The following is a 15,138-nucleotide window of genomic DNA, read 5'->3' on the forward strand; positions in this document are numbered from 1 at the left end:
TTGTTGCCTCCTATCATGCCATTCGACGTCCCGCATCGCATAATGATCTTCAGAAGGATCTCATTAAGGAGTGGTGGGCATGGAATGGATGACAAAGAGCATCATGATTTGTGCGTTCGTTATTGTATTGTTGAACTATTTGTTGTGTTCATTGCACTATTTGTTGTACTGAACAATAAACTGTTTGTTTGAGTTGTAATAAACGAAATTGAACCGTTTATTTTTGTTTGTTTTAATCTTTTTGCTTCTGTTTTCGAATGCATATGTTGTTGGTGCGAGTCGCGCGCTGCATTTCTGCGCGCTGATGAAGCGGCGCGCGCGCTGCATTTTAGCGCGGTTGCTGGAGCAGGCGCTGCGCGCCGCGCCAAAACAGACAATAAACACGCGCTAAAGCTATTTTTTGCGCGCGCCGCGTTCGGCGCCTGTTGCAGATGCTCTTATACAGGAAAACAACAGGCGGCGCAGAAATCCAGTGAGCCGTGCCCGTGCGTGCGCCACCGCAAAACGAGAGCCGTCACGGTCATCCTGCGGCCGTGCATGACCCACGCTTTCGTCCTGTCGCGCACGCCGAATCCAAGCCGAGACGCCATCCGTGACGACGAGGCACCGTGCCAGCACGCGGCCGTAGCCCGAAGATAACATCCACCACCACGTGGGCGGCTCAAGATTAGTTTTCCGTTTTCAACCAGTGTTGACTCCCAGGCATGGCACCGATGTTTGAGTGCAGACTGTATTACTGCTCACAGTTAATTATCCACTACTAGGAAAAGTGCCACTGCTCATGTTACAGCAGATGACGTACGTACGTCACGATAGATGAGGAATCAAACCAACGACTCACGCAGCGACTACTACTACGACGACTTCTTGTCCTTGTTTATTCATTCACCGTCCGCCCGAGAGGCCGGAGACGGCCGAGACGTCGCCGGAGGTGGGGCTGGCGTCCGTGGTGACCGTGGACGGGAAGGACATGGCGAAGGAGTCGAACCCGTCGTTCTGCATCAGCGCCAGCGTGGTGTAGCTGAGGAACGTCGGCACCACCTCCGGCACGGTCGCCTCGCCCTCCAGGTACTGCGTCACCTGCCGCATCCCGGGCCGCGCGTCCGGCAGCGGGTGCGCGCACATCAGCCCCAGCTTGATCGCCAGCCGCGCCTCGTCGGCGTCGTACTTGCCGCACAGCCGCGGGTCCACCGTGTCCAGCCCCGCGCGCCGCCGCTCGTGCTCCTGCACCCAGTCCAGCAGCACGTTCTGGTCGTCGGCCGCGATGCACCCCAGCGGGCGCCGCCCGCAGGTCACCTCCAGCACGAACACGCCGAACGCGAACACGTCCGTCACCGGCGTCGCCTTGCCCGTGCGCACCAGCTCCGGCGCCAGGTACCCCATGGTGCCCACCACGTGCGTCGTCTGCGGGTCCACGCCGTGGTCGTACAGCCGCGCCAGCCCGAAGTCCCCCAGCCGGCCGTTCATGTCGGCGTCCAGGAGCACGTTGCTGGCCTTGATGTCGCGGTGGATCACGATCTTGTCCCAGTCTTCGTGGAGGTACAGCAGCCCCGACGCGACGCCCCGGATGATCTGGAACCTCTGGCTCCAGTCCAGGACGGGCCTGGTCTTGTCGTGCAGGTACTTGTCGAGGCTGCCGTTGGGCATGCAGTCGTACACCAGCAGGAGCTCCCCCTGCCGGCGGCAGTAGCCGAGCAGCTGCACCAGGTTCCGGTGCCGGAGGTGGCCGAGGCTGACCACCTCCGCGATGAACTCCTTCATCCCCTGCTTGGAGTCGTGCGACACCCGCTTCACCGCGATCTCCAGGTTGGACCTCGGGAGCACGCCCTTGTACACCCTGCCGAAGCCGCCGGTGCCCAGCAGCCGCCGGTTCTTGAACCCCTTGGTGGCCTTGTACAGCTCCTTGTACGCGAACCGGTGCGGCCCGAACTCCACCTCCCAGTCCTCGCGCACCTCCGCGTACCGGATGCGCGTGCGCACGAACATGAAGAAGGCGATGGCCAGCGCGAGGACGAAGGCCGCGGTGGCGATCGGGAGCACGATCTCCAGCACCTTGGACCGCGGCTTGGGGCCGAACCGCGGCAGCGAGGGGAGCTTCGAGGTGTCGAGCGGCGGCGCGGGTCCGTTGAGCGCGAAGCTCCAGCCGAGAACGTAGTGGCGCGTGAAGATGACGCCCGTGGCCGCCGAGAACCCAACGTACGCCGTGTCGGTGACGACCGCCGAGAGGTTGACGGGCGCGGAGATGAGGGGCTTCCTCGGCCTGGGCACGTCGAGGGGCGCCATGGCGACGTCGAGCCGGGTGGTGGCGCCGTCGTAGTCCACCCAGACCTGCATGGGCCGGCGGCTGATGAGGCTGAGGTTGTTGAACACGCCCGTGGCGTCGTCGTACCACCCGGCGGAGTGGTTCTGCACGGAGCGCAGGCTGTTGAGGTCGACGCCGACGTGGTTGCTGTTCATGTCCTGGAACTCCGGGTTGAGCATGGTGTCGAGCTCGACGGCGAAGACGCCGTTGTCGGGCTTGCCGTTGTCGGTGACGTTGAGGATGCCGAGGTACTGGCCGGCGTTGAAGGTGGAGAGCCTGGTGCTGGGCGCCACCACGAACGCCATGCCGTTGTCGCTGAGCACGGTGAAGTTGGAGACGATGGCGAAGACGAAGGCGACGGAGAAGGACTGCACGGCGCCGTTGCGCATGCGGAGCGGCGTCGGGTGGAACGCGTGGCCGGCCGCCTGGCTGGTGCCGTTGCTGAGCGCCAGCAGGCCGTTGGGCGCCACGGCGGCCAGGCCGTCGAGCGTGAGGTTGGCGCTCGCGAAGCCGTTGTAGGCGAACTGGTCGGTGTTCTGCCCGGCGCCACGGCCGAAGCCATCGGCGCCGAGGAGGACGAGGAGGACTGGGAGGAGGAGGAGAAAGCGGCGAGGAGCCATGGCGAGTGTCCGCCGTGCGTTGCTTGCGGCGTCCGCTGCGCCTCGTCTCTTGTGCGAGCAGCGCAGGCCTGGGGGTTTGTAGTGTAGAGTGTGATGGTGGACTGCCGCGTGTGAACGATGCGATCCGGAATTTGGTGATCGTGCGACGCATTGACCCGAGCGGCGAGTCTTCGTTCAAAATCTGCTGCTTTGGGTGCCAGTAGTAGTAATCAAGATTGTGTTGCTAACGTGGGTGCCGGGGTGGGGAGGGGGTGCTAATGCTAATCAAGACTGTCGATAAGGCTGTTTGTAATGGATAGTATTATAAATTAGTATCATGTAATATATGATACTAGCGTATAATATTGTTTCCTTAATGCAAAGTATCATATAATAGTATTACGAACGATTTTATTTATTGTCATGCATGACACATAGTAACATACAATTTATTATAATCCGGTATCATAATAGTACTACACTTAATCTTTTTTTAAATTTAATTCTATGTCACCTCATGTAAATTGCATACTATTAACATGCATGATACTAGTTATGATACTTTCATTACCATCGTCCTGATGGAGAGTACAATCATAGGAGGATTTCAGAGCAAGATCACACTACATAGACAAACTATGCCAGTGCTCCAGTGGGGACCTTGCCCTGCCCAGCGTACGCGTGCATTGTACTTCGACGACTCCGGGAGTCAAAGTCAAAAAGAAGTTTATACAAAATTACATATCTTATTAGGTTAGGTGGGCAATGACATTATGACAGGAGTGAGTGGTTGAGCGTCATACCGCAACGCTGTATCCTAGCCTGATAGATACGATACGAGTACGCATTAGGCAGCTGCTAACTGCGACGAAATTGAGTTGGCGCGCGCCCATCTTTGACTTCTCCTCGGCGCATCACATTTCTTACTACTCGTGTCAGGATCATCTAAGGTTACAGAGAATTGGACCCGGAAATCGCCAGTCTCAAAAGAACCGGCGTCGTATTAAAACCTCGAAGCAGATGGATCCAAATCCTCAACCACCGGGGAAAATGAGGTGAGTGGATCGGTCAATGGAGTGAGTGAGTGGCAAGCCCCCACAGCGCACAGCGGAGCACACGAGACGAGCCAAGGAAGGTTCCTACTCACGGCCTGTGCCCTGTGGGCGCCGGGGCGGCGCGGGCACGGCGTGAGTGGGCTGCACCTGCATGCAGCCTCTAGTAGTAATTGCTGCGCGACTTGCGTGCTCGCGCCGCGTCCCACCGGTCGCGTCCATTCGGAAAACCGCGCCGGAATCGTTGACCCATCAGGACGAACGGGCAGCGGACAGTGACAAAGCCAAGAGCCCGAGAGGCATCACGGCTCCGGGCAGACGCGTCTACACATGTGCAGTCGCTGTGCCATCGCCCACAATTTGGTGGGCGCGACCAAACATTAGATTTTGCCTCGCTCCTCTCACTCTCACAGCCTCACCATCCCACCAGGATCTGTGCTAATCTCCACGTTTACATCTCGGTCAACTTCACACTGCTTTTAAGGTTAAGCCACCCACACAAAAGAAAAGGATATGGTATGTTAATTACTACACACCGGGAGTAGTATCAGTGGGGCTATAGAGAGGCCAGCCACGGCACTCGCAGACTGCAGAGATCCAGAGAGACCATGCCGCTCCTTCTCCTGCTCCTCCTACTCGGCCTCGCCGGCCCCCGCCGGGCGGCGGCGGCGGACGAGCAGTTCGTCTTCGACGGCTTCACGGGCGCGAACCTCACCATGGACGGCATGGCCACGGTGACCCCCAACGGGCTGCTCCAGCTGAGCAACGCCACCAGCCAGCTCAAGGGCCACGCCTTCTTCCCGACGCCGCTGCAGTTCCACCGGGCGCCCAACAGCACGGCCATGCGGTCCTTCTCCACGGCCTTCGTCATCGGCATCATCGGCGCCTACGACACGCTCAGCAGCCACGGCATGGCCTTCGTCGTCGCCAAGAGCGCCAACTTCTCCTCCGCGCTGCCGGGCCAGTTCCTCGGCCTCGTCGGCTCCGCCAACAACGGCAACGCCACCAACCACCTCTTCGCCGTCGAGTTTGACACCATCCTCAACTCCGAGTTCAACGACATGAGCGGCAACCACGTCGGCGTCGACGTCAACGGGCTCAACTCCGTCGACGCCGACAACGCGGGATACTACGACGACGACGGCACCGGCGCCTTCAGGAACATCAGCCTGGTGGACCGCAAGCCCATGCAGGTGTGGGTGGACTTCGACGGCCGGACCATGCAGGTCAACGTCACCATGGCGCCCCTGCAGGTGGCCCGGCCCAAGCGGCCCCTGCTCTCCGCCGTCGTCAACCTCTCCTCCGTCATCGACGGCACCGCGTACGTCGGGTTCTCCTCGTCCAGCGGCATCCTCTTCTGCCGCCACTACGTGCTCGGCTGGAGCTTCAAGATGAACGGCGCCGCCCCGGCGCTCAACATCTCGTCGCTGCCGTCGATGCCGGTCACCTTCCCCAAGCCGCGGTCCAAGGTTCTGGAGATCGTGCTCCCGATCGCGTCCGCGCTGCTCGTCTTCGCGGTGGCCGCCGCCGTCTTCGTGTGCATGCGGCGGTGGCGCATGTTCGGGGAGCTCAAGGAGGACTGGGAGGCCACCTTCGGGCCGCACAGGTTCTCGTACAAGGACCTCTACCACGCCACCGACGGGTTCAGCGACGAGCGGCTGCTGGGCATCGGCGGGTTCGGTCGGGTGTACCGCGGCACGCTCCCCAAGTCCAAGTCGGCGGAGATCGCGGTGAAGAAGGTGTCGCACGGGTCGAGGCAGGGGATGAGGGAGTTCGTGGCGGAGGTGGTGACCATCGGTCGGCTCCGGCACCGCAACCTGGTGCAGCTGCTGGGCTACTGCCGGCGCAAGGGCGAGCTGCTGCTGGTGTACGACTACATGCCCAACGGCAGCCTGGACAAGCACCTGTACGACGACGGCGAGAAGAAGACGGCGGCGGCGGCGGGCCTGGGCTGGGGGCAGAGGTTCCGGATCATCAAGGGCGTCGCGTCCGGGCTGCTGTACCTCCACGAGGACTGGGAGCAGGTGGTGGTGCACCGGGACATCAAGGCCAGCAACGTGCTGCTGGACGCCGACATGAACGGCCGGCTGGGCGACTTCGGGCTGGCGCGGCTGTACGACCACGGCACGGACCCGCACACGACGCACGTGGTGGGCACCATGGGGTACCTGGCGCCGGAGCTGGGGCACACGGGGAGGGCCTCCAAGGCGTCCGACGTGTTCGCACTCGGGGCCTTCATGCTGGAGGTGGCGTGCGGGCGGAAGCCGGTGGTGCAGGACGCGCGCGACAACCACCTGGTGCTGGTGGACTGGGTGCTCGACCAGTGGCGCGCCGGGGCGGTCACCGGCGCCGTCGACCCGCGCCTGGGCGGCGACGTCGTGGAGGAGGAGGCCAGCCTGGTGCTGCGGCTGGGCCTGCTGTGCTCGCACCCGCTGCCCGGCGCGCGGCCGACCACGCGGCAGGTGGCGCAGTACCTGGACGGCGACCTCAAGCTGCCGGAGCTGTCGCCCACGTACCAGAGCTTCAACATGCTGGCGCTCATGCAGGACCAGGGCTTCGACCCCTACGTCATGTCCTACCCGATGACCTCCATCACCGCCGGCACCATGTCCCAGATGTCCGACCTCTCCGGAGGGAGATGAGCCGCGGTCGTCGGCGCGTAACTAGAACTGCTGTCTGCTAGCATCTTCAGATTTCGTTTGTGTTCAGAACCGGGTGAGTTTCTTTGTGTGGTACTAGTACATGGATCGATAACCTGAATGTAAAGTGTTGTGCGATCATGCTCAGCATGGTTTGATGTTCAGATGAGATATTACCGACCAAAAAAGGGAGATTTGGGTGTTTGATCTCCCACCCCAGCTTTGTAAACTAATGTAGTGCTAGGAGTTTCTGAATGTAAACCATGATGCTGATCCCCTCCAAATATGAATATTTCGTTTATGCTAGGAGTAGTAGAGATCCTGACGGCTGACGTTCCGAATTACCCATGCCACAAGATCCAGAACCTGACACAAGTTCCAAGCGTGTTGAACATATTTTTACAGATACATTGAACATCTTTCTGACGTAAATATGGTTTACTCTCTTTCTTGACACAGAAAGTTATATCTTTTGATGAAAAACATATTGCTCAGTAAAATTGGTTTGATTTACCCCAAAGAAGAAAGCATTGCTCTGGGCATCTAGAAGACGGCAACCAAGGAAAATAATTGGTCCGCTGCAAGAAATTATCTGAGTGAGATATTATGATACAGTAGCATATGTATCAATAAGTCCTTCCAGAAGAAATAGCATGTGACCTCATATGGTCTATGATGTCACGGGTGATGCAGACTTTGTGCTTCCAGAATCCATATACAGAGGCAGTTTCATGCCTGTCAGAGCAACCAGATTGGAAGGCATCATATGCATGGGATGAAGCCAAAGAACAAAACCAAGGCCGTAGCCAAATGCTGTAAATTCTACGCAATAACAAATCCTACAAAATGTACAAAGTACAAACCCACACAACGATCGTTTCTAAGGAATACAATTCTCACAAAATCCTGTTTTTTTCTTTTATCAAACAACTCCAAAGCATTTGGACCCTGATAGACAATTGGATCTAACCCAAGTGTCAGGTAACACAATAAGGCCTTGAACTTCCCAAATAACATGATTTCCATCAATAATACATGACACAGCCTTTCAGCGATCCAGATTGGCAGAATAACTAAAATATATGTAAGCTTACAGAAATGGTGTCTATCAGCAAGTCATGGATTATATATTTTGTCAGTAATGGAAAGAATACAGTATCTCAAAATGCTTCTAGATTCTTGTCAGTCTAAATCAACGGCCTTTTTTGTCAAAAAAAATCCTATAAGAACACGGCGCAAAACTGTACCCCACGAAATAAGGAATCCATGAATCCTCAGTTGATCTTGATCAGATACCATGATGGCACAGTGCAAAAGCCAAAACTGCACTCTTCTTTGGTGATATGTGAATTTCTCCAAAACTCATCCAAAGATCTCCGGAGAAAACATTCATAAAACCAACCGAGGGATCCAAGCAGAAGCTGTCAGAAAACATGAAATTAGACAAAGAAGAGTCAAGTAAAAAAAGGTTAACAAGGAGCCAACAGGACTTCAGAAACACAGCACGCCAAATAAAGTGGAAGGTACACTGATCAAATCTGGAGCTAAAACACCAAACTTCTAGTCCATCTTTTGGGATAAGAGTTGCCCTTCACGACAGGGGTCACAGTCCACAGTCATGAAAACCAATGCTTACCAAACCATTGGTAAGCCTTGCTGTCTTTTCCAAAGCAATTTTTACGAAGTTGCAACTTGGACATTCAGATCCAAGATTTGATGTATTTGTTCCAAATGGTGTTAGCTAACAACACCTTCATACTCTAGAAAGAATTGTCCTTTTTTTGCATGGTTCAGCAAACCACAGCACGCACACCGACACACTCGTACAATTAGCAAATTGTAACTTACAATCATGTACTTGGTCCCACTTCAGTCCAATGCATAACCCATACAGACTGGCACATACCAGTTACAATGTCAAAGGAAGGGAACCGTACAATTAAAATTTGGAAAGTCTTTTGCAATCCTGGTTACTAAACATGAATTTCTTGAGCACATTATTAAATTTGCAGCAGAGAACTTCAACAACGCAAAATTATATGATTGCATCAGCTCTACCAAAACACTCGTTTCACTCGTTATCACGAGTTGCAAACTTCATCAACACGAAATTATATGAAATAGATACCTGGGTCACATAGAGGTTAGCAAAATCCTGTTTTTTTCATTTCCTATTTGAAACAACAAAATTATAGTAATCCTCTTCCCCGTAAAGTCTCCTGAAAACATGAGAAGAATAAGCATCAAGATAGCTGCCAGTTAAGGAATATACAAAAGTCAAATGAGGAAGATTGCAAGAACCACAGCATTGCAAAATCTGGTAGGTTTTGCATTCATTTGGCCAAACTCATTACCTACTCCTTCAGTTGTAAATTTTGAAAGGCAATTTCAAGGCTACCAATCTCCTATTGACTCCTTCCTAAACAGTGTTATTCTGCAGTTTGATCCTTAGTTTTCTTTCAAGGAGACAGTAAGGGAGGATCCTGTTGTAAATATATCATGGTGACATAAAACCAACTAATCTATCTCCAGCTGGGCAAAGCCATGTCAGATGAGCTCTCAACAGGCAATATTATCAACAGAAAGAAGCTTTTCTCTCTGTACTAGATAGGTGGAATATTTCTGAAAAATACTATTATGCCTCTTAAGCCAAATATTCCAGCATGCTAATGTACTAGGTTCCTTCAAGAAGTCTTCTAATATACAGTAAAACTAATAATGACGTGAAAGTACTTCTAAATAAAAATCTAACACTACTATTTTTATGTAATCATCAAAATGACACGAATAGCTGCCAAAATACACACAACGATCCAGCGGCACACACAAACCCTATGAAAAATGGCATCTTGCATGTGCCACATGTGAATGGGCCCGTTCCAGTAAGACCAAGACCATAAATTTGGGCAGTATTATCCATGGGTACCATAGAAGGGCAATGCATCTCCAAATATAGTGCTACATGAGCTCATGATATGCAAAAGAAAACAGATAGGAACTTGACTTCACTTACGCTACATCTGCTGACGAACCACACTTTATCACACCTTTCCCTTCAGTCCCTTCAAGGCAAATGTAGTGCATTATGATTTCTCTTAGAGTTGTCTTTGTGCTCTTAATATCGTTGTCCCACAAAATAGTCTGCCCCAAAGAAATAAAATGTGAAGACATATAGATCCAATAAGTAAAACAAGACAGTAACTTTGATGTTTGAACAGAACAAATGCAAGAGCAACATTTTTAAATACCTTTCTCACATACTCTCTTTTGAAATCCTCCCAAGGTACTTTGCCTTTAGCAGAGAAAATGGAGGCATTCCACAAGGCACCTCTAGCAGCCATTACAGATGTGGCACCTAGAAGTCAAAGTAATCAAGACACAAACCCATTGTTTAAAACAACATGAAAGAGAATAAACAATAATATGCCGGTGCACTCTGACTCACCAAGAACTGGAAGCAAGGTGTTAATCCCTCACATTTGTGCAGTTTTTTTAGAATACCTTTATGGGTTTTCAAGAAACTCAGATTATGCATGCTTGTTTGCGAATGAATATTTTCATTTTTCCAGTTAACTCAGATGTTTATTGCCATTTGGCGCTGAGGAAATGATATAGTACTACTATCGCAATCAAAGTACATGGAGATTTTTCTTTTGGCTAGGTGTAAAGTAAGCACAATACTGATAACTAGCAAGCAAAGAAACCCGAAGTAGCGAGATTTAAGCTGAGATCTATTTATGCATTTGTCAATTTCTCTTTAATGTACTATACTATAAAAATTACTATTATAAATAAAAGAGCATATGAATGGAACATACAAACCTGTAGCATCTTTGATTCTCTTAAAATCTTCGTACTCAAATACATTCCCATTAGCTATAACTGGAATTGACAGTGCGGATACAACATCAGCAATCTCATCCCACTTAGCCGGATCCCTTGGCCTGTCTTTGACCTTTCTGCAGTTTTACAGAAGGCTGACATAAGGAAAACAACTACTCGAAAATGATCCTAGGGTCCATGAAAAATGGAAGATGATATATGCACCACGTCATATTTCATTTTGATTACTGTGAAAACAAAACCCAATGGATTACAAAGTAAATCTACAAGTTAGTTAATGTATGGATAGTGGGCAAAAATGCGAGTCAGTCCCTGAACTTTCCATGGATTTAAGTCGTATCAATTTGGGTACTACAAAATTCTAATAAACCGAATGGCCATGCATATGAATATAATTTTCACCACGATTTGCAATCTTGGGTGTTAAATTTGGTTGATACCCTTTAAAAACACGAATGGCAAATTGTGCGCTTTCAAGCAAGATAAGACTCAGAAATACAATTGCATCTGTGCTTACCTTCCATGGACAGCCAGAGCTGGAACACCACATTTCTCAATCCGGCGTGCCAACTCCACAGTGTCCTGACGTGTGTTCAGTAGACGGATTTTACATGTCACTGGTGTGTTCAAGTTCCTCCACAATGTGGTCAAAATCTACATGGAATAATTTGCATAGCCTGAATAAGCCTAGTAAAGTACAAGGCATGAAAGTAAGAGAACAAATAAGACCATATAGGCATGTACATCATGTATAAGCTCAGGTTTGGAGAGTAATGCAGAACCCATTCCTCCACTGACAGAAAAAGCCTTTGGACAACCCATGTTGATATCTATAGCAGCGACATCATTACACCTGATGAGGATGAAAAATTACGATTAAAGAGAAGATGCTATGTTTAAAAGACCAATTCAAAGCTTTGATCAAATCATCAGATCAAACAATTTAGTTAGCACCCTTTCCCCATAACACAGTGCACTTTAAGTTATTCGCTGTTGAGAACAAACTCAGAAGTAAGGCTTACACAATCTCAGCAGCTTTAAGTGCTCTCACAGCATCTGACGTGCCGATTTGAAAGACAACCTTGTCCCTTTCTTGCGGGCATGTTCGGAAAACAACACTATCAGTCCCTCTCTCCACAAAATCAGTTGTCCCAAGAGATTCTGACCAATGATGAACACCATAAATTAGAATGAGTGGAACCAAAAAACACAAATCTGGAGAACATGGGGAACAAACAAAAAAATCCAGTGGCGTTAAGTTGTCCTTAAATTATACACTTGTACACTAAGCAGTCCTTAAATTTGTTCCCTGTCTCCAAACAAAAAAAAATCACATCCAAGAATCATCTCAGATAAATGCTTTCAGTCACTAACTTAAAATGCAACATTATTGGAGTAAAGCTATCTACAATACTATGAGATATGGCAGTCACAGTTGTGAAATCAAAATGAACTGTGAAACATCAATTGGACTACAATACCATTTATAACGCGTTGACAGTTCACAAACTTATGATCTATTATTTCTTCTCCGTACGTAATATCCGCGCCATATTCAGCAGCCAATAGCCTAAACGGCAGAGTACCCTGCAAAAATCACTGACAGAATAAGGATAGTTCCACATATGACTAGTATTTATGTTGAAGAAATATGTGGCAAGGAGGATATTGTCTAGAAATAACTGTGATTTGTGGAGGATAACCAGCATTTATTCAGGAATCCAGCATCGGGCAACTAAGAACCATACAAAGAGCTAAATCAGTTCATCGATAGAGATATCGTGCTATTTATTCCAGTCCTAGAGCATAAAAAAAACCCTGATTTCCGACTACAAGAGATCTCTCGGGCTTCGCTTTGACTAACACGGCTAGCAACGGGGCAATCGTCCATCGAGCAACGCGCCGAGAAGCCGAGCTACTCGATGACCCCGTGCGCACTAAAGCTTCCTGCTCTAGATTCAGGGAGACTTGAATCTAGGACCCCCGTGCTCCGGGGGCTAAAACTCGGTTCCTACGGTCCCAACTCAAGCGGGCGCTGCTGCGAATCGGGGCGGGAGGGTTTGGAGTAGTTACCGCGCGGACCATGGGCGCGAGCACCATCTTGTTGCGGTACTCCATCTCTTCTTGCCTCGCGTCGCCGCGTCTCCGCCGCTGGCCGCTGCGGCTGCTCCGCCTCTGGCCCTCTCCTTGCTACCCCGGGGAATTCTGGAGGACGAGGGTCCGCGGCGGACAGTGCCGCAGAGAAGAGAAGGCGACGCTGGCGGCGACCGCGCTGTCCCGTGCAGGAACAGAGCACTGTGTCCTTTCCGGACCGGATCCTCTTGCACGTTTCTTGTTGGGTTGGACCCTCAAAAGCCCAACTCTTCTTGCTCGGGCTGGGCTGCGGTGATCATAAATAAAGCTTTTGTGCCATTTTTTCAGTTTTCTAATAAAATCTGGTACCCCTAAAAAAATTCTGGTGTCTTTTAGAGCAAAAAAGAAGCCTGGTTTCTTTTAGAGCAAATTGTGTCAAACAATATAATTATTCAACTTTGCCTCGAAAAAAAATCAACTCATACGATCGTATCAAGGTCGGTCCCTCGTGTGGGCCGTGTGGCGGTTGGTTCTCTTCGTTAAGGTAGGCGATTTCGTGGCGGTCGTCCTCCCTAGGGTTTTGGTGTTGCATCGCCGGAGAGATCAGATCATGCCGAGTCTACAGTCTAGTTCCACTTGTCCATATCGTGCTTTCACGATAGACATTTCGTGTGTGCTAGGGCATATGATTGTGCACCACTGCTTTCAACCCTAGCTTCGGTTGTCTGTTTGCTAACAAAGGCCAGAGAGGATCATGGATCAGGTGGAAGGATTGACGAAGAGTTGAAGTTGTCAGATGGAGGGGAGGGCGGTCGTCTCGAGAGGCGGGGGAAAGGTGGGGGGAGGGGTGCTGAGCCACAAGTCATAGCAAAACTCATCTCGGACAAGTCGGCGCATGTAGAGGCACTGGGAAATGCCCTAGCCAGGGTTTGGTGTCCACTGAAGGGCCTGGATTGTAAGGATATGTGAGAAAATGTTTTCATGTTCATGTTCCCCCATCCAAAAGGGAAGAGGAAAGCTCTTGAAAATGGACCATGGGAATTTGGTAAGGCCCTTTCGATGGTTGAGAATTTTGTTCCAATCAAGACTTTGTGTGAATCACTACTATAGATCATAATAGAGATGAACCCTCATCACTAGCTAGTGCCTGGCCAGACGACACTGACCGCCTAGTCGAGGCGCTGGGAATATGGTATTTTGGACTCGGCTGGATGTATATCACGGACGGGTTTAAAAATGACCGGTCAGTGATCGTGTTTTCCTATGGCCAAAATCGGTGTCTTGTCATCACTAACCGGCCGCTTAACTTGGCATGTTTGTTTTATTCTTTTAAAATTTAACACTATTGTTGTTTACACGACCAATTATAAGCCATGTCATTGCCTCCCCATTCCAAAGTCTCACAACCTCCATTGAGCCCCTTTCTGGTTAGTTTTAATTGTGTTCGGTCTCGCGATGCCACTCCTATCCCCGAGCCTCCTTCAAACGCTTCCCTCCCTCCTATTGTTGATCTATAAACGGTTACCTCTTTGACGCTCCTGTGGTCACCCGACATGGCCTCTCCCATGCCTTCCCAAGCGGCACTCTCTTGCCATGTGTGACATCGATGACCACATGATGTCGCTTGTATTCGATCATTTCTAGATCCGTGCAGTTTTCCCTACCATCGAAAACATGGGTCTCGTGCTCCGTCGTGCGTAGTTGTAGATCCCACGTGTGCTCCCTTGTTCTTCAGTCATAGTGGCGCCCACAGTGGTGAACCATTGACTCAGAAGTCTGGCAGAGGTCCGGCCAGGGCCCAGGAGGCCTAAAGAAGGTCCAACACCAAGAGGCGCCCCAAGGCCCAATTGGAGGCCAGAAGACCATCTTGGCATGCAAGCCAAGATGGCAGCGCTATAAGATTGGATAGACTCCATGTAGACCCTAGCCCTCGTCATTTATATGAGGCGAGGCTAGGGCTAGCCATTCTCATCTACTCTCGTAAACTAGACTCTCGGTAGCCATATTCATCAACCCTATAAACCCCTCACATGAGGTGCTCCTGTTGGGGAACGTAGTAATTTCAAAATTTTCCTACGCACTCGCAAGATCGGTGATGCATAGCAACGAGAGGGGAGAGTGTAATCTACGTACCCTCGTAGACCGACAATGGAAGCGTTATGACAACGCGGTTGATGTAGTTGTACGTCTTCACGGCCCGACCGATCAAGCACTAAAACTACGGCACCTCTGAGTTCTAGCACACGTTCAGCTCGATGACGATCCCCGGACTCCGATCCAGCAAAGTGTTGGGGAAGAGTTCCGTCAGCACGATAGCGTGGTGACGATCTTGATGTTCAACTGTCGCAGGGCTTCGCCTAAGCACCAATACAATATTATCGAGGACTATGGTGGAAGGGGGCACCGCACACGGTTAAGAGAACAATCTTAGAGATCAACTTGTGTGTCTAGGGGTGCCCCCTGCCCCCGTATATAAAGGAGCCAAGGGGGGGTGCGGCCGGCCCTAGGAGGAGGCACGCAGAAGGAGTCCTACTCCTACCGGGAGTAGGACTCCCCTCCCTTTCCCTAGTTGGATTAGGACTTGGGGGGGGGAGGAGGAGAGGGAAGAAAGGAAAGGGGGGCGCCGCCCC

General features: G+C 51.1%; 3 protein-coding genes across 4 annotated transcripts; 1 reads left to right on the plus strand and 2 right to left on the minus strand.

The window, feature by feature from the left end:
* Window positions 1-716: 716 nt before the first annotated feature.
* LOC119355763 (L-type lectin-domain containing receptor kinase SIT2-like) lies at window positions 717-3,036 on the minus strand. The gene has a single exon (XM_037622630.1). The coding sequence runs from the start codon at window positions 2,920-2,922 to the stop codon at window positions 886-888; it is 2,037 nt and encodes a 678-aa protein (XP_037478527.1). The 5' UTR covers window positions 2,923-3,036; the 3' UTR covers window positions 717-885.
* On the plus strand, window positions 2,921-6,893 carry LOC119355764 (L-type lectin-domain containing receptor kinase SIT2-like). Of its 2 annotated transcripts, XM_037622632.1 has the most exons (2): window positions 2,921-2,996; window positions 4,518-6,893. In XM_037622632.1, the coding sequence occupies exons 1-2, from the start codon at window positions 2,921-2,923 to the stop codon at window positions 6,593-6,595; spliced, it is 2,154 nt and encodes a 717-aa protein (XP_037478529.1). In that variant the 3' UTR covers window positions 6,596-6,893. The 2 variants fall into 2 exon arrangements, with proteins under 2 accessions (XP_037478529.1, XP_037478528.1); XM_037622631.1 differs by lacking the exon at window positions 2,921-2,996 and having other exon boundaries at window positions 4,390-6,893.
* A 696-nt stretch (window positions 6,894-7,589) lies between these two features.
* On the minus strand, window positions 7,590-12,733 carry LOC119355765 (tRNA-dihydrouridine(20) synthase [NAD(P)+]-like). The gene is made up of 10 exons (XM_037622634.1): window positions 12,509-12,733; window positions 11,917-12,022; window positions 11,458-11,596; window positions 11,180-11,288; window positions 10,953-11,089; window positions 10,415-10,551; window positions 9,841-9,947; window positions 9,606-9,733; window positions 8,721-8,811; window positions 7,590-8,013 (listed from the first exon to the last, which is right to left on the minus strand). The coding sequence occupies exons 1-9, from the start codon at window positions 12,551-12,553 to the stop codon at window positions 8,757-8,759; spliced, it is 963 nt and encodes a 320-aa protein (XP_037478531.1). The 5' UTR covers window positions 12,554-12,733; the 3' UTR covers window positions 7,590-8,013; window positions 8,721-8,756.
* Between the last annotated feature and the right edge of the window lie 2,405 nt (window positions 12,734-15,138).

The sequence above is a fragment of the Triticum dicoccoides genome, chromosome 2A (assembly GCF_002162155.2).
Source record: "Triticum dicoccoides isolate Atlit2015 ecotype Zavitan chromosome 2A, WEW_v2.0, whole genome shotgun sequence".
Taxonomy (NCBI): Eukaryota; Viridiplantae; Streptophyta; class Magnoliopsida; order Poales; family Poaceae; genus Triticum; species Triticum dicoccoides.